The 21,216-nt window shown below is 48.1% G+C and overlaps 1 protein-coding gene across 1 annotated transcript in view; it reads right to left on the bottom strand.

Moving 5' to 3' along the window:
• The window catches only part of CDK5RAP2 (CDK5 regulatory subunit associated protein 2), a 687,227-nt gene that overhangs the window by 115,510 nt on the left and 550,501 nt on the right, over positions 1–21,216 (bottom strand). Inside the window, exon 26 of the mRNA XM_069241280.1 lies at positions 7,499–7,556. Coding sequence (XP_069097381.1) covers positions 7,499–7,556 — 58 coding nt within the window. The remainder of the gene's footprint in view (positions 1–7,498; positions 7,557–21,216) is intronic.

A 21,216-nucleotide genomic window follows, 5' to 3' on the forward strand; every position in this document is an offset into this window, starting at 1 on the left:
ACAGCTGGATAGTTTTCAGATCTAGTCTGACGTCTGAGGAATATTCAAAAGGATAGGAATCTGAGACTAGTCTCTATGACCCTTAATCATTCCCAGTTCAAGGCTTTGCTGAGTGAAAGACAAAACAAAGCAAAGGACGTCTGACAGCCTTGCCAGTAGAAGGTCAGTTTTGTGAATGTTACACCAAACCACAAATTTCTCCCTGTGCCAGGCATAATAACATTTCATGAACGGATGTCTGGTGCCAGATCAAATGCAGTCATTCGGTGCTCAATCTCCATGCATGTATGCAATCTGAGCAGATTCAGGTGGAAGAACTTGCCTTGCTGCTGAGAGACAAAAAGTTATCACTAAGGGGGTCATTCTGACCCCGGCCGGTGGCAGAAGCCGCCGGCCTGGCTGGAACCGCCAGAATACCGCTGCGCGGTCAAAAGACCGCCGCGGGTATTCTGGGTTTCCCACTGGGCTGGTGGGCGACCGCCAGAAGGCCACCCGCCAGCCCAGTGGGAAACACCCTTCCATGAGGATGCCGGCTCCGAATGGAGCCGGCGGAGTGGAAGGGGTGCGACGGGTGCAGTTGCACCCGTCGCGATTTTCAGTGTCTGCATGGCAGACACTGACAATCTTGGTGGGGCCCTGTTACGGGGGCCCCTGCAGTGCCCATGTCATTGGCATGGGCACTGCAGGGGCCCCACGACACCCCATACCGCCATCCTGTGCCTGGTGGCCAAAACCGCCAGGAACAGGATGGCGGTATGGGGGTCGGAATCCCCATGGCGGTGCAGCTTGCTGCGCCGCCATGGAGGATTCCCCAGGGCAGCGGAAAACCGGCGGTACACCGTCGGTTTTCCGTTTCTGACCGCGGCTGTACCGCCGCGGTCAGAATGCCCAAGGGAGCACCGCCAGCCTGTTGGCGGTGCTCCCGCGGTCGTTGGCCCTGGCGGATTTTACCGCCAGGGTCAGAATGACCCCCTAAGTGATAGACTGACAGGAGCACAGATGCTCATGGCCAGAGAGTCTAGGGACCACACACTGCTGGCCCAAGCGCAAGTCACTAGGATGACTGGTGCCTAGTCACACTTGATCTTTTTCAGAATTTGGGGAAGGAGAGGCAGGGCTATGAAGGCATACAGAAGTTCCATGTTTCATTCCAGCTGCAACAAATACCCCTAATTAGTTCCAGAGGAAACTTCAACATGCAAAACTTTGGACATTGAGGGACCGCCAGGGCCGCGAATAACGGAAGCACCGCCAACAGGCTGGCGGTGCTTCCTTGCCCATTCTGACCGCGGCGGTAAAGCCGCGGTCAGAAAACCGGGGCCGGCGGTTTCCCGCTGTTTTTTCCCCGGCTGAGCGAATCCGCCATGGGATTCTGACCCCCTTACCGCCAGCCTGTTTCTGGCGGTAACGGGTGTCTAGGGGCCCCTGCAGTGCCCATGCCACTGGCATGGGCAGTGCAGGGGTCCCCTAACAGGGCCCCAGCCTGCTTTTCACTGTCTGCCTAGCAGACAGTGAAAAGCGCGACGGGTGCAACTGCTTCCGTCGCACACCTGCAACACTGCCGGCTCCATTCGGAGCCGGCTTCAGTGTTGCAGGCCCCCTTCCCGCTGGGCGCTAACAGCTCAGATCATCCGCTCTGGCATTCGGGGCATTGCTCTATGCAATGAAGAAAATGCCCTGATGCTCACAACACATCCCGAGGCGCAGAGCTTCCCAACAGTACTCAGAACTCCACTCCTCCCTATTTGTGTGTTACCACATGGCAGTGGGGTTGTCTATGAGGACCTCCACCAGCCTCCCCTTGATGGACGGAAGGAAGTTCTTCAGAGCCAGATGAATGGCCCACAAATTCAGTAGACTGATGAGGAGCTGGTCCTCCACCCAAGACCAGATCACCCTGATCTCCACCTTTCCGATATGACCATAAGGGCCCAGCAGAGTAATATCCATCATCACCATCAGCTTTGGGTGGGAAAGGAGAGGGGCTTGCAACTTGATGAATTGTGTTTGAGCAGCCACCACCTCATATCTTGAGCCATTTCCTCAGAGACCTAGATGGCATCTGTCAGATTGCCTTGCCGCTAGGTATAGCTGATAAAGAGAATGTAGGGCTGCTCTCCTTATGATCTAGGACTGAGCCTGTAACATCAGAACCAGAGCCCGAATGTCCTGGACTAGTTGTGGTGGAGGAAAAACCCTAAACTCAACTTTGTCCAAGATTGCTCCAATGAATGGAAGCCTCTGCAATGGAGTCATGTGAGACTTCGGGCTCGAGGATGGTGAACCCCAACAAAGTTCACAGGCTCACCATTATATGGAAGTGGTATAAGGCTGACTGTGGCAAGCCTTACTTCAACAGTCACTGAGGTGTGGGAATACTGGTATCCCCAACCTCCAGAGATGGGCCGAGACCATCACCATCACTTTTGTGAACACCTGAGGGGTGCTGGTGAGAATCAATAGCAGCATAGCCAATTAAAAATGTTCCTGGCCTTCCCTGAACTGCAGATAACAAGTATAAAATCTGGTTCCTGCAGGGCAAGGGACATCATTCAGTACTTTGTGTCTACAGCAGGCACAATCTGGGCCAGTGTGAGCATTTTGAATTTGTCCTTCTGCAGGAAGGCATTCAGAGGCTGAAGTGCAGAAAAGGTTTTAGGCCATGTCCTCCTCTGGGTCAAGGAAATAGCGAGATTAACAATCCCCTCCTCTTTCTGAGCCCAGAACCCTCACGATTACACCCTTGGAGAGCACCATCTGCACCTCCTCTAACTTAATGAACGGGTGTTCATCTGGAATTTGCTCTTGTGTGAATGGAATAGTGAGCAGGAGAGGAAAAAAGGAAAGTCAAAACCACTGCAAGACCTATATAACGGACATGATAGACAGCCAGTCTGGGGGGAAATGTGGAATTCTGTCCCCCATCTGTTGAGCACATGCCACTAAGGGAAAACTAAACTAATTTGGTGGCTATTGTAGCAGGGGAAGATCTCACTGAAAAGGCATAACTCAAAGGCATATCCATTCGGGAAGCCTTCATATCACCAGTGAATCCTGTGGAATGTATCCACGTGTTGAAAGACAACTCCAGCACCAACGTCACTCTCTAGGCAATCAATAGTATCCACACCAGTGTGAATAACATTTGGCGGCATCAGCTTCATCATAAATCATTTGGGCCAAAAAGACCCAGAGGGCTTCCAAAACTACAAGCAAGATCTTGCTGGCCATGTCCCATACAGAATGCGGTTAATGGCTCAGGAAAAAAAACAGCATTAATGGATTGCAGTGCTAGACTGGTGGAAGAAAACATGTGCTTGCTAAGAGCCTTCATCCTCTTGAATGCCCTTTCCAGAACAGTGGTTGGAAATGACTTCTGATTTAACTTAGTGATCAAAGCCTTCAGAATAAGGTGTTCTGCAGCCGGGTGCTTGGTGAGAAAATGTAGGTCATCAGGCAGCAGTCTATAAAATCTGACCACTTGCCTATTCACAAGCAAGCAAGAACAAGGCTTTGACTAAGTGATTATCAGTGAGACCCTGTTAAAAGGAAGCAAGAACTCTGAATTAGCTGGCCAAGGCTGTAAAATCTCTGTCAGAGCACTTGTTTAGGTCTGAATTGAGGGTAGCTGCAATTCTGGTGTTTCTGCTGTCCCCAACACTACCACAGCAAATGAGGCACCCTCTTCCGATGGTGGCCCAAATGGCAAGTCAAGATCTGTCTCGGGTAAGGTGTCAAGCCCTCTAGCATGCTGTAAATAAACTTATAAGGTTTCATCATTACAGTGAGGGGAAATGCAAGCCATGCTCATTATCATAGTCACTCTAGGGTGCCTCTCTGCTCTGGCACAGGATCAAAGTCAAAATCAATCAAAAAATATAATGGAGCCCCTGCTGGTAGCTGGGATGTGCCAGAGTCCCTATGGTAAGAATAAAGTTGCATTAGGACTAGTGGTGCTTTATTAATTTCATAGTGTGACATCCCTGTCAGCACTGGATCCGTTTCAGGTGCTAGTGCCATCAAGTACCGTTGTGAGAGTAGCTGTTACCAGCATGGATCTTAGGAAGAGTGGAAGTGTGTACTGTGTCAGCAAGGGCCCAGAAATAGGTCCAAGGGGACTGATGGCACACTGGGAACGGACCTGTTGGTGGCAACTCAACTGGAGGCCCCTGCAGTTCCATGGAGTCCAAAGGCACACCACAGAAGAAGCAAAGCACAGAAAATGTGCAGTGTGGCTCCCTAAAGGTCCCAATCTGCAGTCCGTTCGACAACATCTCTGAAAATTCAGGGTGCATTAGGACCAGCTGAGCAATCTGTTCCATGGTCAGAAACCTCGAAAAGGTGTGACTGATGTTGTGACGCCCTTGAGCCTCCTCTCTGAAGTCAGAGTGGTGGGATGGGGTCAAGTCCCACTTCACTTTCTTATGCTTGCACTTGAGCTTTAACTTACCGGAGGACTTCAAGTGTAAAGTTGAGCAGTCTCAGAAATGGCCTCTGGACCAGGATCAAGTTTGCATCTGAGACTTGGATAATGGATGGACTTGTGCAAATATTGTGTTTTGCAAGATACAGCTTCGCCTCCCAGTCTCCGATTGCCTTCAGGTGCATGAGGGAACACTAATCGCACAACTTACAGATGTGGCCCAAGCTCAGACACCAAAGACACCTCGTGTTTGTCCATGACTGACATCTGCTTACTGCTGTCGTGGCATGGTTTGATGGGGAGATTGTTCCGTAGCATACTGGTGAAATCGTCTTTTAAAAGTCGTTGGAAATTTCTACAAAGCTGGGAGTGGAGATCTGGATCTGCCTTAGGTCAGAAAGAAAGAAACTGACATGAGCGCACAGGAGCGGTGCTTACATGCGGCTCCGGTTCCGTCTGACACCTGTGTCAATAAGAAGTCAGCACAGCCACACAGCACTACCTAGTGGCACGATGGAGAATTGCTATGGACATTTTTTCCGGATCCAGTCAGGCGTCTCGGGAGTATTCTAAAGTAAGGAATCTGGTGTTAAAAGTATTCAGAAAAAAACGATTTTACATTTACCCTTTAATTATGGTCTACAGATTGATGCACAAGCAGAGCAGGTTAATCAATTAATAGGGCTAAATTCACGCTGATATCCAAATCGGTGCCAAGGTGAATGGATCAAATATGGCCTTGCTTGAACCTGTTGGCACTTTGAACAGACTGGCTAGGCCAAGACATTATAAAATGAATAAACAATTCAGTGACGATAAAACATTTAGAATATTATAAAAAACGGTGATGAACGTCTTAAATAGTAGACTGGCAGAGAGCAAAAGCTTCAAAAACGTAATGAAAAGTGTGTTTTGACCTAGGTACAAACAATGACATTGCCTTTGATTGCAAGTCTACAATAAAAAAAAATCAAAACACTAAGGGGGTCATTACAACCTTGGCGGGCGGCCCAGCAGGGATCTCATAATGACGGCGGCGGGAGTGCGGCTGTATTGGCGGCGCCTGGCGGTGCAACCTCAGCCGCAACACAGGAGCCGGCGGTGTTGCGGCTGTGCGACGGGTGCGGCTGCACCCGTCGCGCTTTTCACTGTCTGCTGTGCAGACAGTGAAAAGCTGCATGGGGCCGGGGCAGGGGGGCCCTGCGACTCACCTTTCCGCCAGCCGTTTCATGGCGGTTCAAACTGCCATGAAAAGGCTGGCGGGAGGGGGACTCTTAATCCTGTGGGCAGCGCTGATTACTCCCGCCGGGAAAAAAGTAGTGGAAAACCGGCGGTGTGACCGAGGCGTCGTAACCCCCCAAGGAAGCACTACCAGCCTGTTGGCGGTGCTTCCTTCGACCGCCAGGGTTGTAATAACCCCCTAAATGTTTTAATTACCTCAAGCGGTGCCAAAGGTGTTGAAGACTACCATCTTGCTTTCTATAGTGAAAAGCTTACATGTCTTGTTCTACATGAATAAACTGAACAGCTTAGAAACCTGTATAAAAATCCATCGGTCGCAACCTAACTGCAGAAAAGGATCACCTTGCCTGCAAGGATATTCATTTGCATAGCTATTTCATCTCTTGTTGATTATTGGGATTTTGAATTTCACCCTTTCCTATGGCCTCGAAACACAATTCCAAATAGGGATATTTGTTCAGAAACCTCTTCTTGCCTGGTGGGTGCTCCAGAGTTACAGTTGCTTTCTGTCCCATTCCAAAGCCAGGGAAGCAGTGTGTGGGGGTAGAGCTTGGGACTTCTGTCCTGGGAAATATGCTAACACCTGCCCCAGGGAAAGAAAGGTAGCTCACCTATCTCATTTCGTCACCCTCCATATATTAGAAACCAGGAAAACGCCTTAATTTACCCTTGTAAGAAAACCCCACAGTCCTTTGCAGTGTTCAATTTGCTTTTGGATGAGCAACTTCATAACACATTTAAGCAGCGCTGATGATTTGTATATAATGTTGCTATGAATGTTGAAACTGGCAGCTGTGATCCAGCTTTCATTACGCGCTAATTAACGGTAGCCCGCACCCAAATAACTTCCAATATCACTAGGCCCATCATTCCTCACTGTGCCTACACAGCTACTTGTGGTTCAGCGGCATCTGACAACTTCTGAACAATGCTTCTCCGTTTCCAGAGAGTACCAAAGTCTATGCGCCTCTTTATCCAAACGCAGGGCCCACTTTGGAGGGTGATGATCTGATCCACGCCACCAGTGGGATTACATAAAGGGCAAAGGCGAAAAAGCGCCACAAAAGCACGTGTAAGATCATTCTCTGCTATCCCTATTGTCGATCTGATTGTTGTATGATATACATTGTCCGAACCAAAACGCACGCCCTGTTCCTCGTGTCATCACACTATTCTCTTTCCCTGGGATGGAAGTCCACTCACAGTAACTCGACTGCTCTGCAGAAAACTGTGGCTTAGACGGTCAAATTACTGTGATAGGGCCTAGAAAACCTTAAATTCCGTTCTATTAGTGGAAGATAGCTCATGTTTTGCATATGTGATACGTGATTGATTGGTTCTGTGGTTCCCTTCACCAGTATCCAGCCTAAACCAATGATACGACTCTGACAGGACTAGTTGGACCAGTGGGACTGGGGTTGGGTTATAGGGAGGGTGAGTTGCTAATAGAGGAAAGGGGAAGGCGCATTTCAAGCTGTGAACGTTTCTTACAAGCGCCCAAACGTAATTCTGTTCACGGAGATCGCTGCGCATGGAATTTACTAGCTAGAGTTTTCAAGCTCATCCATTATCACAAATGAAACCCTCGTAATTTCCAATGCCACAAGTGACATTTCTTCCAGGGGCACAACCAGTCGCATCCAAACAGTACATTTTCAAAATCCAAAGTGCTCAGAATGGTTGTACATCTTACTCTGCATTATGTTATTTGTTCATCTGGGCTGGGATACTGAATGCAAATGTTAAGTGCAGCACATCAAAACCAAGAGCAGAGTTTCATAAACTGAGATGTCTTTAACAAATCTAGCTTTAATGATTAGATTGATGCCTTACCCATGTTCCGATTCATAGAGCACACTTCCACCCTCTTCTGGCTCAGAAGCGTCATCTCCTGGAAATATAAGCGCGTAGAAAGGTCTTTAGCATCCCAAAACAACAGTCGACAGAGTTTATGCTCTTTTCAAGTACCATGAACACTTGTTCAGCAACTGGCTTTACAAGCGGTCCTTGACTGACCTACGGTGATAGGGCAGGTTAAGGTAACAGTGCACGAAAAATAAAAAAACAACACATTAGCAAATGTGGCCTAGTCTCATGACAGAACTTGCGACTCTACAGGTTATAAAAAGTTTAGTACCTTGGCTGAACTTTTTTTTCTACACTATGTGATTGATCAGTAATACATTTCAGAAGACTGCTTGTTGTGGCTTATCGCTATAGCCGAGTGCACATTCAAATGGGTCAGAGTAGACGCAAAGATTCCTAGAAGCTGTTAGGCAATATAGGTGAAGTTGTCAAAAGGTTATGGAACAAACTACTTAGCAGGACTAGCATTTTCTGATCCCTAAAAAGCAAAAAAAAAGGTAAATGTTACTTACCGCAGAAACGCCTTTGTTCTTAGACCTCCAATCTCTTCAGGTTATTGAATGCTTAAGGCAGACTCTAGCGCACACAAGCAGCCCTCCCTTTTAGGAACTAAGAAAGAAGCTGCAACAAGATGGGCGAGGGTGTCGCTGTCCCCTCACATGCTCTGCCCCCGTCACCCTATTAGTTTTTTTTATTTCAGGCCCCTTTACCCATGCTAGAGTGAAGGTTTCTTCTGGTGAAAAAAAATGAATGGAAGACCTGAGAAATGGATGCCTAAAGGCAATTAAATACTAAAAATACAGAACAGTGACAGCTCAAATCTTGCACCAAGAGGTACTTTCTCTCTCAATCAATCAGTAGGTTTGTAGAGCGCTGCCACCCGTGAGGGTATCCGGGCACTGGCAATGTCCAGTTGATTAGCGGAACTGCCACGTCCTCAGGGACTTTCAGAACTCTGGTAGAGATGGGGGTGTCCGTGGAAAAAAGGGTAGCTCGTTCCATGTCTTTGCTGCTATGTAGGAGAAGTAGAGGCCTCCACATCTGCTACACCAGATGTAGTGGTGAGGGTTAGAGAAAGGGACGCAGACGTGTCGGGTGGGCTGGTTGAAGTTCAGGTGGCGGTTCACGCAGGCGTGTCCGCAGTTGTGTAGAGCTGTGTATGCATGGGTCAGGAGTTTGAACTGGCATGTTTTCTGTATAGGGAGCCAGTAGAGTTCCCTGAGGTAGGGAGTGATGTGGGTTTGTCTTGGGAGATCCAGGACAAGTGTGGCTGCAGTGTTCTGTGTGATCTGTAGTCATCGGAGGTGAGCTGCGATCCTTGCGCAGAGTACTTTGCCGCAGTCCAGTCAGCTGGAGATGATGGCCTGGGTGATGGTGCGTCTGGAGTTTTGGGGTAGCAGTTTAAATACCGTACGAAGCATGTGGAGGATGAAGAAGAAGGAGTTGAACAGAGTCGTCATGGTTAACTTGTTGTCCAAAATGATGCCCAAGTCCCTAGAGTGGTCACTGGGGGTAGGAGTAGCTCGGAGTTCTTATGGCCACCAGGATGCGTCCAATGGGGAGGCTTTGTTTCCAAAAATCAGTACCTCTGTCTTCTCCATGTTGAGCTTAAGGCTGTTGTCCTTCACCCAGTTGGTGACATCTGTCATGCAGTTGTGGAAGGTGGTCTTGGTGGTATCTTCGTAGAGGATGAGTTATGTGTTTTCAGCATACGATATGATGGTGAGTCTGTGGGTTTTGGTGCTGTTGGCCAGAGGTGTCACATAAGGGTTGAAGAGGGTGGGGCTGAGCAAGGTTCCTTGGGGTATGGCACAGATGAGTTCCTTGGGTTTGGAGGTGAAGGCGGCCTTTGCATTCTTTTGGTGATGAACGAGGCGATCCATCTGAGAGGAGCTCCTTTGATGCCTATGCTGTGCAACCTTGTGATTAGTGTGTAGTGGGAGACTATCAAATCTTTCGAAAGGTCTAAGAGGATGAGAGCTGCAGTCTCTGGTCAGTCGAGTAGGGCTCAGATGTGGTCAGTTGCTGCAATGAGGGCTGGCTCGGTGCTGTGGTTGCTGCAGAATCTGGATTGGGAGGAATCAAGTAAGAGGTTCAGTTCCAGATGTAAGGAGAGTTGTTGGTTGATGGCTTTTTCTACTACTTTGTCCAGGAATGGCAGAGGGAGAATGGTCAGTAGTTGTTCGTTGAGGTGTGTAGATTGTTTCTTTAGTGGGCATTGACTTCAGCGTTTTTCCAGTCTTTGGGAAAGGTAGCTGTGGCAATTAAGGTGTTGAACATAGTGGTGAGTAAGCTTCTGATTCTGGCTTCGCCTAAGTTGAAGATGTGTTGAGGGCATGGGTTGGTTGGGGCCCGAGTGGACAGAGTTCATAATGGAGCTGGTGTCCTGTGGGGTGAGCTGGCTCCATTTAGTTAGTCAGATGTCTGTGGTGGTAGCTGGGTCGTTGTGTTGCTTGAAGAAGTCAGTAGCCCTGGGCTGGGGCTGAAGTTTCTGTAGTAGTTGGCGATCTTGTTGTGGAAGAATTTTGCAAGGTTGTTGCAGAACAGACACAGCCCTATTCAGATGCAAGTGTCAGCTACTCCCACCACTTTAGCCCAGGAAGACCCATCAGCCTGGTGATGGGACATCAGGATATGTAGGGCACACTACAGCTCCCTTTATGCGACGGTCTAAAGTGAATTTACAAACAGCCCAATTGTTATCCTTAGCCAGATGTGTATTCCACAGACAGAGGCACACAATAGTTAAGCAAGAAAATGACCAACTTCATCAATAGATGTATGTTTAAATTGTGAGTTCAGACACCCCAACCTCCATATCTCTAGCTGCTGCTGATAGGAACTTACACTTAAAATATATTTCAAGGCAATCCCCGGTTACTATATGGCAGAGATAGGCTTTGCTGTAGTGAAAACCGAATTTAGCAGTATTTCTCTATCAGGACATGTAAAAGACACCAGTATATTTCCTATCTTTTAAATACACTGCATCCTGCCCATGGAACTGCCGTGGGCCTACCCTAAGGATGGCTTACATGTGTAAAAGGGAAGGTTTGGGCCTGGCAAGTGAGGGCACTTGCCATGTCGAAATGGCAGTTTAAAACTGCCAATCCAGACACTGCAGTGGCAGGTCTGAGATGTTTACAGGGCTACTCATGTGGGTGGTACAATCAGTGCTGCAGGCCCACTAGTAGCATTTGATTTACAGGCCCTGGGCACACGTGGTGCACTATACTAGGGATTTACTAGTAAATCAAATATGCAAATCTTGGATAAACCAATCACCAATACTATTTAGACAGAAAGCACTTGCACCTTAGCACTGGTTAGCAGTGATAAAGTGCCCAGTGTCCTAAAGCCAGCAGAAACCAAATTAAGCTTAGGATCAAAAACAGGAAATCAGAAGCAAAACGTCTGGGAATAACCCTGCAAAAAGGGCCATTTCCAACACAACCCCCTCCCAGCCTAAAGCCAGGGTAGGCCAATCAATAACTTGCTGGAGTTCCCTGCTTAGGGCGATAGAACCTGGACAATGGCCCACTACTGCAGGGGCTCTTGCCAGTTATATGCCTCCGAACCCAGGTGGCTCCATCTGGCTACACTCCCAGGGCCCACTGAACTAACCCAGGGGGAACCTTTCTCCTCATCTGTGCAGCACTTAACCTTACCTTTCTCACAGATGCATCCCAGTAGACAGACAGTACCATCATGGCCAACAGTGTGATGTGGCTCATTCCACCCCTGGGGTCTGGCTTCGGTTCCCAAACCAGGGAAAACTCTGACCACAAGGAAAACAACCAACAGAAGCCACAGACAGCTGTCAGTGTCAAGAGCCAGGCCATCCCGGGGTCTTTAGCTTTTGTGGTTTCGAGAAGGGACGGGCATTAGCCCCAGGTGCCTTGCATCCTTTTTCCACTTCACCTCCCACCAGTTCAGGGGTGGTACCCTGAAACTGGTCACTCAGGTTAAGGTCTGTACCTTCAGGATGAGCAGAGGACAGGGTAGGCTCTCCATCCTCTTGTCCCTCTGGCAGGGGTCATGAACCTCCCGGTTTAGAGTGGTAAACCCAGAAAACTGAACTGTTAAAGCACCTTTGGCAGCCGACCTTTCCCGCTCCCCTGACATGGGACAATTCATTCCCCAGAATGCAGTCTATGACCCACTGGGAACTAACTATGACCCTTCTCTGGGCCACCTCCCCACCCCACTCTAGGAACACCAGAGCAATACGGCGGAAAAAGTCCTGCTCATGGTCTGAAGTCATTCTACACACCTGACCAGTGTACTGCTCTGGGAAGAGTAGCCTTTCCACAAGAATGGTATGGCTAGCCCCACTGTCCTTCAGAGCAGTGACTGGGACCCCATTTACTGTCATCTAGTGGAAGTGACGACTCCCACCCTCAGGGATCACCAACTGACCCTCTGAGTCCACCTCCCAACCACGGGACATTACGGCATGGTCCATGACCTGCCCCTGGGGATTATCTCCCCTAAGGCCACATTAACCACGCCTGGAGAGGGCTCACCAGTGGGGGGGGGGGGGGGGGGGGGGGGGGGGGGGGTTCCTTAGGACAGACAGTTTCCCCTTTCTTGTGTCTTAGTTAGGAACACTCAAAGCAACAGGGTTGAAAATGGGGTGCCCTGGGCCACCGCCCACCAGACTCTCTCTCCCTCCTTCCTGTCAGAAGGGACATGGGAACCTTTATCCTGGGACCTGCCTGTATCTCCCTTGACCTTCCCCTCCTTTTGTTGGGGACCCTGCCCACCTTTGGCTGAGTTTCCCACATATAACTTCTTTGGGACCCTGGTGCTGAGCCAGAGGTCAGCCTACTTGGCAAGCTTCCTGGGGTCAGTAGGCTTGCTGTCAAACACGTACTCTGGAAAACAAAGAGTAGACAAGTGCTCCCATGCAATCAAAATTGTACAGCCCCTGATATCCTGTTTCACCCAACCATCCAGTGTTCTGCAAAATTAATCAACATACTCCTCCCCAAGTTTAAGAACCAAGATTAGTACTCTCTCTAAACTTTACCCTGTAACTTTCTGGGGTGAGACCATATATCCAGGTTAGGGCTTCCTTCATAGCAGGGTACCTCATTTGATTCTCTGGATCTAGTGCCATCAAGGAGTCCCACCACTCCACTGAGAAGTGCTTCCACACCTGTCCCAAAATCTCTCTCAGGGACCCTGTTCATCCTCAGCGCCACCGCATTACCCCTGAGCCACTGCTCTGTGTCATCGTCTGCAACACAATCCTTCACCACATCCTTGGATATATGTACCTTACCCTCAGACCACAAGGCAGAACTGTTGCCACCATCTGTGCTGGACCTGCTTTTTTAGATCCAGCTCCTTCAAGCTCAGCTCTTGAGCTAAAAGCATTTTCTTTTCCTCTAAGGTGATTTTCTCTTTCTCCACAGTGATTTCTCTTTCTCTGCTCTCTTTTGAACCTGGCTAGTTACAAATGATGACCCATCTCATGCTTCAACTTTCTCCAGCTCTGTTTGAAGCCTCCTAGCCTCCTGCCTGTCCTCCAGCTCCTCTGGGGTCAGACCTCTTGAGGAAAAACTGCTGCTTGCCATAGAAGGTGCACCCCCTCCCATGCATAGCCTGATTCTTCATCAAATCATCATGCAGGTTTCACCCCTCTCCCGCCACAATAGCATCCCCTGTGTGCTCATCAGCCTCCTTTGCTGCCAACCAGACCCTCAGTGCCTTTTGCAGCTCCTTTTTAGTGAGGCCCTGTAGGAAGCTGGCCTGGTGTGTGGTGGGTACCTAAGGTACTTACACCAGGTCCGGGTATACCCTATTAGTGTAGTGTAGGCAGTGTCTAGAAGCCAGGCTCTCTACAGGTAGGTGTGGATGAGCAGCCAAGTCTTATCTAGGAGACATGCAAAGCTCATGCAATACCACTGTCGTCACACATCACTTACACACATGAAAGAAAACACTCAGAGTTACAAAAATAAAGGTACTTTATTTTAGTGACACAGTTACCAAAAATTACTAGAGAGGCAACCCTGGAATAGGAGGTAAATAACACACTAGTAATCAGAAATAGGCATAAAAAGCAATAAAAACAGTGCAAATAGTAATAGGAAATAGTGACCCTAGGGGAGCACAAACCATAGACTAAAAAAATGGAATGTGAATGCAGGACCCCCACCTAGGTAAGCAGTGTGTGTAGAGGGGAGCTGGGGGAAATCTTTGGTACCCACCACACAACAGGCCAGCTTCCTACAGGCCTCTAATGGGACATCTGAGCTCCTTGCAGAACTTTCTGAGCGAAGGCATCAAACAGGTCTCCAACCTCTCCTGCTCAAACAACAACTCTGCAGCTCCAACGGATTGCTCACCAGACTGAGACATGATTGTGAGTCAAACTCAAAAGTTGCAAAAAGACTAAAATCAAGCCAGTATGTTGTGGTGTAGTGGGCTGAGATACGCAAGTAGAGTACACCAATTTATGTATTTACTTTTATTTAGAGAGTTTTCTATAGCGCTGGCATGACCCAAGGGTTTCAGAACGCTTTACAATAGTACATGTTATCAAACACATCAATTATATACAAGTATAGCTTCCCATAATCATACATATTGGAGTGTCAGCAGGAGTGAGGTGGAGAAATCGCGGTGGAGGGGAATAGGTCTTGGGGTGATGGATGACTCACTAGCTAAGATGTTGGTTGAGGAGGAGTTCCTCCAGCTGCTTCTTGAAGATCTGGAGGGAGGGGATTGACCTGATGTGTACTGAGATGGAGTTCCAGACTTTAGGGGTGTTGTTTGTAAAGGAGCATGTCCGGGGTTTTTTCTTTTTGGGCTTTAGGCGGGAAGAGGAGTAGGGTGTTTGAGCTTCTTAGTTTTCTTGTCTGTCCTGCCTTATTGAGTTTAGCAGCGAGGTAGGCTGGTTTCCCTGTGTGCAGGGCTTTGTGAGTTAGACAGGCAGTTCTAAAGTTGAGGGAGCTTCGATTGGGAGCCACTTCAGTCCTTTCAGGGCAGGGGCGATGTGGTCATATTTTTTAATTCCTGTTACCATTCTGGCCACTGCATGGAGAGTTGATTTCAAGGGCGCAAGCTGGACTTTTGCCGTGCCAGTGAGGTGGTGTTCCCGTAGTCTAATCTGGAAAGCACCATCGCTTGCATGGCATTTTCTAGGTCATCTGGCAGTAGGAATGGCTTGACTTTGTTCAGCAGTTTCAGGTTGTCTAAAGCATTCTTCGCGTTATTCTTTATATGATCCTTCATAGTCAAATTGGTGTCCAGTGATTCCTAGGGACTTGACAGGGTTGTTGGAGTAAGATTGCATTTAAGAGCGTCTATGGGTTTTATCCATTCTTGCATCTGGGGAGCTGCTTTTCTTTGACATGAGAAGAATTTCAGTCTTATCTTGGTTGAGTTTTAGGTGGTTGCAGGATAGCCAAAGTTGTACTTCTTTGAGGGTGGCATTTAGTCAGTGTACGTCCTCTACTGAGGAGATTTCCATGTAGATTTTGGTGTCATCTGCATACAGATGGAAGAGGATGATTGCTCGGTTGAGAATGCCAGCATGGGGCTCCATGTAGATATTGAATAGTGTAGGCGAGAGGACAGAGCCTTGCGGAACACCTCTGGTGATTGCAGTTGTGTCAGAGGTCATGTTGTTTATTTTTATTTGTTGAAAGTGGTTCTGTAGAAAAGATGAGACCCAGCGTAGGACCACTCCTTCCATGCCAATCCTTAATTGGAGGGAGTCCAGGAGAAGCTTGTGGTCCACCGTGTCGAAAGCCGCCGACAGGTCTAGGAGAATGAGCAAGCAGCATCGGTCAGTATCTAGAGATTTGTGAAGGCAATCTACTATGTTCAGAATCGCTGTTTCTGTGTTGCATCCTTTTCTAAATCCATACTGAAGAGGGTTCAGAAGATCGTTGTTGTCTATGTGTTGGACTAGCTGAGAGAGAACACCTCTCTCTAGAGTTTTGGCAAGGAAGGGTAGATTGGAGACAGGTCTGAAGTTGTTGAGGTCGTTCAGGTCTGCTCCCGGTTTTTTAAGCATTGGCGTGACTTGACCGAGCTTGAGGCAGTCTGGTATCACATCAGTCTACAGGGAGCTGTTAATAATATTATTCCAGATGGGGGTAAGAGCGTGGTTGAGTTTTTTTGCCAGGGAGGCTGTCTGCCAGGTGAGAGGACGGTGTGGATTTAGCCAATAGGGCAGAAATGTCCGCCTCAGAGTGTGTTGAAGACCTTCCAGCCTCTGAGAGTTGCCGTAGGCTCTTGTATAAGATGATATCTGTTGTTTATTATTGGAGAGATAGATGGTAGGGAGTCCGTGGAGAGAGAGCGGTGATTATTATTATTTTCCTTTATGGGAGGAAGGATCTCCGTGGCTGACAGATTGTCAGTTTCCAGGGAGAGCTCAATCTTTGTGATTTTGTCGTTGAAGAAGTTGGCAAAGTTGTCGCATTGTTCTTTGGAGGCCTGAGGGTTTATTCGGGGCGGTTTGAATGTTTGTTGTTTGATGATATTGAAAAGCTCTTTTGGGTGGTTTTTGACTCTATCTAGCACACTGTGGAACATTTTTTTTTTTTCATTCGTTATGTGTTTTTTTTAGTTTCTGGATTCTCTCCTGAGTTGCTCAAGGTGCACTGTGGATGGGTTCAATCTCCAAAGTCTTTCAGCTGCTCTCAATTGCCTTCTTTCGGTGTTTAGATCTTTATTGACCCAAGCTCTTGAGGGTGTGTTTCTCACCCTTTACCATTTCATAGGGGCTACTTGTTCCAGTATGGAGGATACTGTTGAGTTGTAGTGGGTGGTGAGTTCAGTTGTTGAGAGGTTATAGGATGGGGGGGGAGGGAGGAGAAGTGAACTAATTATTTCTTCTAGGACTGCTATTGGAATTTGTGTTGTTTCTTTTCCATTGGAAAGATTTTTGCATGTAAGTTGGATGTTGGAATGCTTTGTTGAGATGGAATAAAATAATGTGATGCTCTGACCAGTCGACGGGGCGGATGTTGTTGATTGTAAGTGTTTCTTCCTGAGCTATTATAACATCCAGTGTTGAGCCTTTGTTGTGGGTTTTACCTTTGCAGAGCTGGGAGAGGTCCTTGCTGTGTAAGAGGTAATTTAAGGATTGGATTAGAGTATTGCTTTCATCATTCCACTGGAGGTCTCCAAGGATTATGTTATTGGTGCATGAGAGTGAGCAGTGTGTTATTGGACCAGCAGGGTGTTCACCAAAGGGGAGAGTGTTGCCAGGTGGTTGGTAGAGCAGGTGACAGATCATATTAATGTTATCTTTCATCCTTATGGAGGCGCTGAGATATTCAAATGAGTTGTAGTTGAAAGTGTCTTTTCTCCCTACGTTGATGTTGTTCTTGTTAATAATAGCGATGCCTCCACCTTGGTGGTCCTTCCTGTCTTTTTTGATGATTGAAAATCCCGGCGGGGCTAGTGTGTCCATGATCAGCTACGAGTATTCAGTTAGCCAAGTTTCTGTGATGAAAGCAATGTCAATGTTGCGGTTCAGGATGGCATCTGTTAGTTCCGTTGCATGTTTGACTGCAGACCTGCAGTTTAGGAGCATGTATTTGGTTTGACTTCTGTTTCTCGGGTCCCGATTGTCTGGGGTCAAGGGGATACTGATGAGGTGTGCTGGAGGCCTGGCCGAGCAAGGTGGTGCGTGGTTTCGACCTAGTCCCGTGATGACCTGGATCTTAGATGAGGGGTTGATTTTGGAAAGTTCCTGGTTGTACGATTAGACTAGTACCTCAGCTTCGCTCTGCGACAATGTTGCACTAGTTCTTTTCGGTCTCGGCTTTGAAGTTGAAGGGCATTGTAGACCAGCTGACTGGTTGGGGTCTGGCTCTACCTGTTGTAGTGTGTTGGTGTTTCTCAGTGTATGATTCGGATATGGGTTTAGGTTCCTTGTGATCTTGTTGATGCCCTGTATTACTATCTCTAGTTGGTTTTCTAGGCTAATTAGTCGCTCGTTTATTTTGAACATTGGTGTGTTATTTAAGGGGGGAGTATGCATGTTTCTCTTCATATTGTACGTGGTATGATGACCTTGAGTTAGATGGTGTTCATCAGAGGTGGGAGTTAGAGTTGAGGATACAGCTGTAGTGCGGTAAGACATGCTATTAGGATCTTTGTTTTTAATGACGAGACTTGGGGGGAATCTTGTGGGTCTCTTAGAGTTGAGGACCTTAGTGTATTAGTGGTGGGTAGGTAGAAGGATTTGGGAGCGTTATCCACTCTGTTGACCTCCTGAGTGGTGTTTCAGGCAGGGGAGGAGGGTGAGGTTTGTGTGGGGAGATGGAGGTCAGGGGATTTGTTAGATAGGGAGATGGGATTTGCGTAGGATCTCAGGGTTGAGTGGCCGGTTTGGGATGAAATAGGGAGAGTGTTGGTGAGTGAGTCGACCATACTATGTGAGAGAGTTGTAGTGGTGAGGACTTGTGGGCGGCCAGGGTTGCTGGGTTGATTACTGGCAGGGATTAGGATGCTGTGAGTTGTGGCAGGGGGAGTGGAGTTTGTGGTAAGGCTCATGATTGTTTCATTCTGGTTGTGGATCTGTGGGGGAGGTTTCTGGGGGCGAGAGTTTTGAGGCTGTGATATGGCTCTTTTAAATGTAGGGAATATGGATTCAAAAGAGCGTAGGTGGCATCATTAGCTTGTATCATGATGGTTCCATTTCTAAAGATGGTAATGTTGGCATTGCCCTGGAACGTGGGCGAGTTGGAGATTGTAAGTTTGCAACTATACGGGATGTTGGTGGATTTGGAGATGTAAAGATAATTAGTTAGGACTGTATTCCATCTCACAGGATGTGTAGTGTAGAAGATGAGGTCTGTTCTTTCTAGGCCTTTGGAAGCGTTGAAATAAGTGTCAGCCATTTGCAGTTCGGGGTGTTGTTTAATCAGTTTGTGTTTGAGATTTTTTGTTGCTGTGTGGGAGAGATTGGGGGGGGGAAGGGTGATAGAGAAGGAGTTGGGACCATGGGTTTTTAGGAGGGGGGGGGGATAATGCAGGGCTGGATGGTTCTGTGGGGGCCAGCATCGTACGTCCTATTATATGGAACTTGTAATTTTAACTGAGAGCGGACTGAGTTTCCTAGGTGCTCTTTATGGGGTCTGTTGTAAATTGTGGCTGGAGATCTGTGAGCTTCACTATGCTCTGCTGTGGGGGCAGTATGTAAGAGTGGGGTAGGGGGGTAGTCTATCCGTTAAAGAATGTTAATGTACTTGGAGTAAGAGGGGGTACACTGACAATTAAAGACTATTAGTGTATTTGAAGAAAGGAGGAGATGCTGGGGGTCGTGTAATTTAGAAGGGAGTGACTAAGAGTCAACCCATTCAAAGATGGCCGCCCATCTGGGGTGAGATAGGAGTTTTGTATTCAGGTGAACCTTTTTTACTTTCTATGGTGCTTCTAAGGCTGTGGTCAGGCAGTCCTCTCTTTGTTTCTATTGTTTGAGGGTGGGACCAGGGATACTCGGGTCTTGTTAGTCCTTTTTTAGTGCTGTTACAAGACCACGAGCCGTCAGGGAACATCGAGGACAAAAGAAAATGCAAAAGCATGAAGTAAAGATGGCAGATTTGATTCCCACTTCAGTTTTTTGTAGGTGGGGGCTCCACTGAGGAGGTCAGGACCTCTCCTCTCTCGCAGGGAGCAGCCTGAACCGAGGTGGAGGGCACACAGCACCACCCCAAAGCCCGTGAGAAGCTCCTCGCGACATGCAGGAGAGAAGCCGGTATTGAGTCAGATCCCTAGGCCTGTGCGTCTTTGTAGAAGCCGGCCAAGATTGTCAGCTCCTCACTTCACTTCCCTCATGGCTGGATTGGGGGGGATGTAACGAGGGGGGGGGGGGCGCAGCCCTCTCCAAGCCTCAGATAGTCCACAGGACCATGGGTCGCGTATGCAAGGGGGTCACGCTGGAGCTCCCAAGGTCGGTTGATCAGGGGGTGGTCTGACAGTCAAGGGATTGCGTTGCCAGGCTTGGACAGAACGATCAACCTACCTTGCTGGGGTCCTCCGCTCCTTCATTCTCTCGGACTCACAGAGGATGAAGCGTGGTCCCAGTCGTGGCTCCAGGTCGGTTCCAAAGCGACAGCAGATGCTGGTGGACTCCCACCCTTGCCTCTGCTTGCAGGACAGTATCCCTGTGCACCACAACTCTTGTAACAACCAAGGCTTGTTATCTTCTGTTCCAAGGGATCCTAACGCTCCGAGTAGCCCCACCCCAGCACTTCATCCTTGCAAGGACAGTCTCTCGTCTGCAAAAACCTGTGGTCTGGGGACCCCGGCGGTCCGTGAAGCATCCTCCGGGGGTCCGTGGCTTCTTAGAAAATTAAATAATGTTAACAGATTAGGTTCCCAGCTTTTAGTAATTGCTCAGTGGGGGGGTCCCTGATCCCAATAATGATTCAGTGGGGGATCCCTGAGTTCCAGTAATTATAAAGTGGGGGTCCACAGAAGTCAAAAGTTTGGGAACCGCTGCCCTAAAATCTTATTTGAAATCAACACTTTTTGGCAAGTAAGTTTCCCCCTTAAAATGTGGCTTAGACCGAAAAACAAAGTTAATATTAGTAGCTGTGTAAAACGTTTAGCAGCAAAGCAGTGGTGTGTACCTGAGTGCTATCTCTGTATGTAAAGTACAAATACAAGTCTTAGCCTCACTGCTGGCCACCAATGTTAGAAATAGGGTCTCTAGCTGGTGGTAGTGATTGTCACCCTATTCAAGTAGGGACTCTCACAGCGAAGACAATCCCTGCTGACCTAGGCGATAGCTTGGCTTGAGCAGTCAGGTTTATCTCAGAGACAATGTGTATTTGCGTGCACACACACACACACACACACACACACACACACACACACACACACACACACACACACACACACACACACACACACACACACACACACACACACACACACACACACACACACACACACACACACACACACACACACACACACACACACACACACACACACACACACACACACACACACACACACACACAACTTCACACCAGTTTAGAAAATAGCCAGTATTTAGCTGAGTAAAACAAGACCAAAATGACAAAAACAGAACATTTACAAGTAAAGATGAACATTTTCAAAGATTAAGGGCCTGATTACAACTTTGGAGGAAGGTGTTAATCCGTCCCAAAAGTGACGGATATACCACCAGCCGTATTACGAGTCCATTATATCCTATGGAACTCGTAATACGGCTGGTGGTATATCCGTCACATTTGGGAAGGATTAACACCTACTACAAAGTTGTAATCAGGCCCTAAATCTTAGTAAAACACTTAGAAACACAATAGCTCCATCTAGGGCTATTACAACATCTTGATGGAGTCATTCCCAACAGTCCAGTGCCACTCGCAAGGGAGTGCGGGCCGGTCACGGAGTGGCACGAATCCCAGGTAAAGTACCTTTGAAAAAGATGAGGAAACAAAGTCGTTGCATGGAGTCGGGGAGGTGAGGTATTGCTGGAGCTGGTGCGGCGTTGGTTCCTTACTACTGCCGGGGAGGTGAAGCATCAGTTCCTTACTGCTAGGTAGGGAGGGGAGGCATGTGTTCCTTAGGGTTGCAGGGGAAGTCATGCAGCGTCGGTGGCGAGGTGTCACTTCCTTTACGACAGCATGGTGTTGATGAATTCACCAGATCAAGACATGAGGAGCCAACTTTGCAGT

Source organism: Pleurodeles waltl, chromosome 6 (assembly GCF_031143425.1).
Source record: "Pleurodeles waltl isolate 20211129_DDA chromosome 6, aPleWal1.hap1.20221129, whole genome shotgun sequence".
In the NCBI taxonomy this organism is placed as follows: domain Eukaryota; kingdom Metazoa; phylum Chordata; class Amphibia; order Caudata; family Salamandridae; genus Pleurodeles; species Pleurodeles waltl.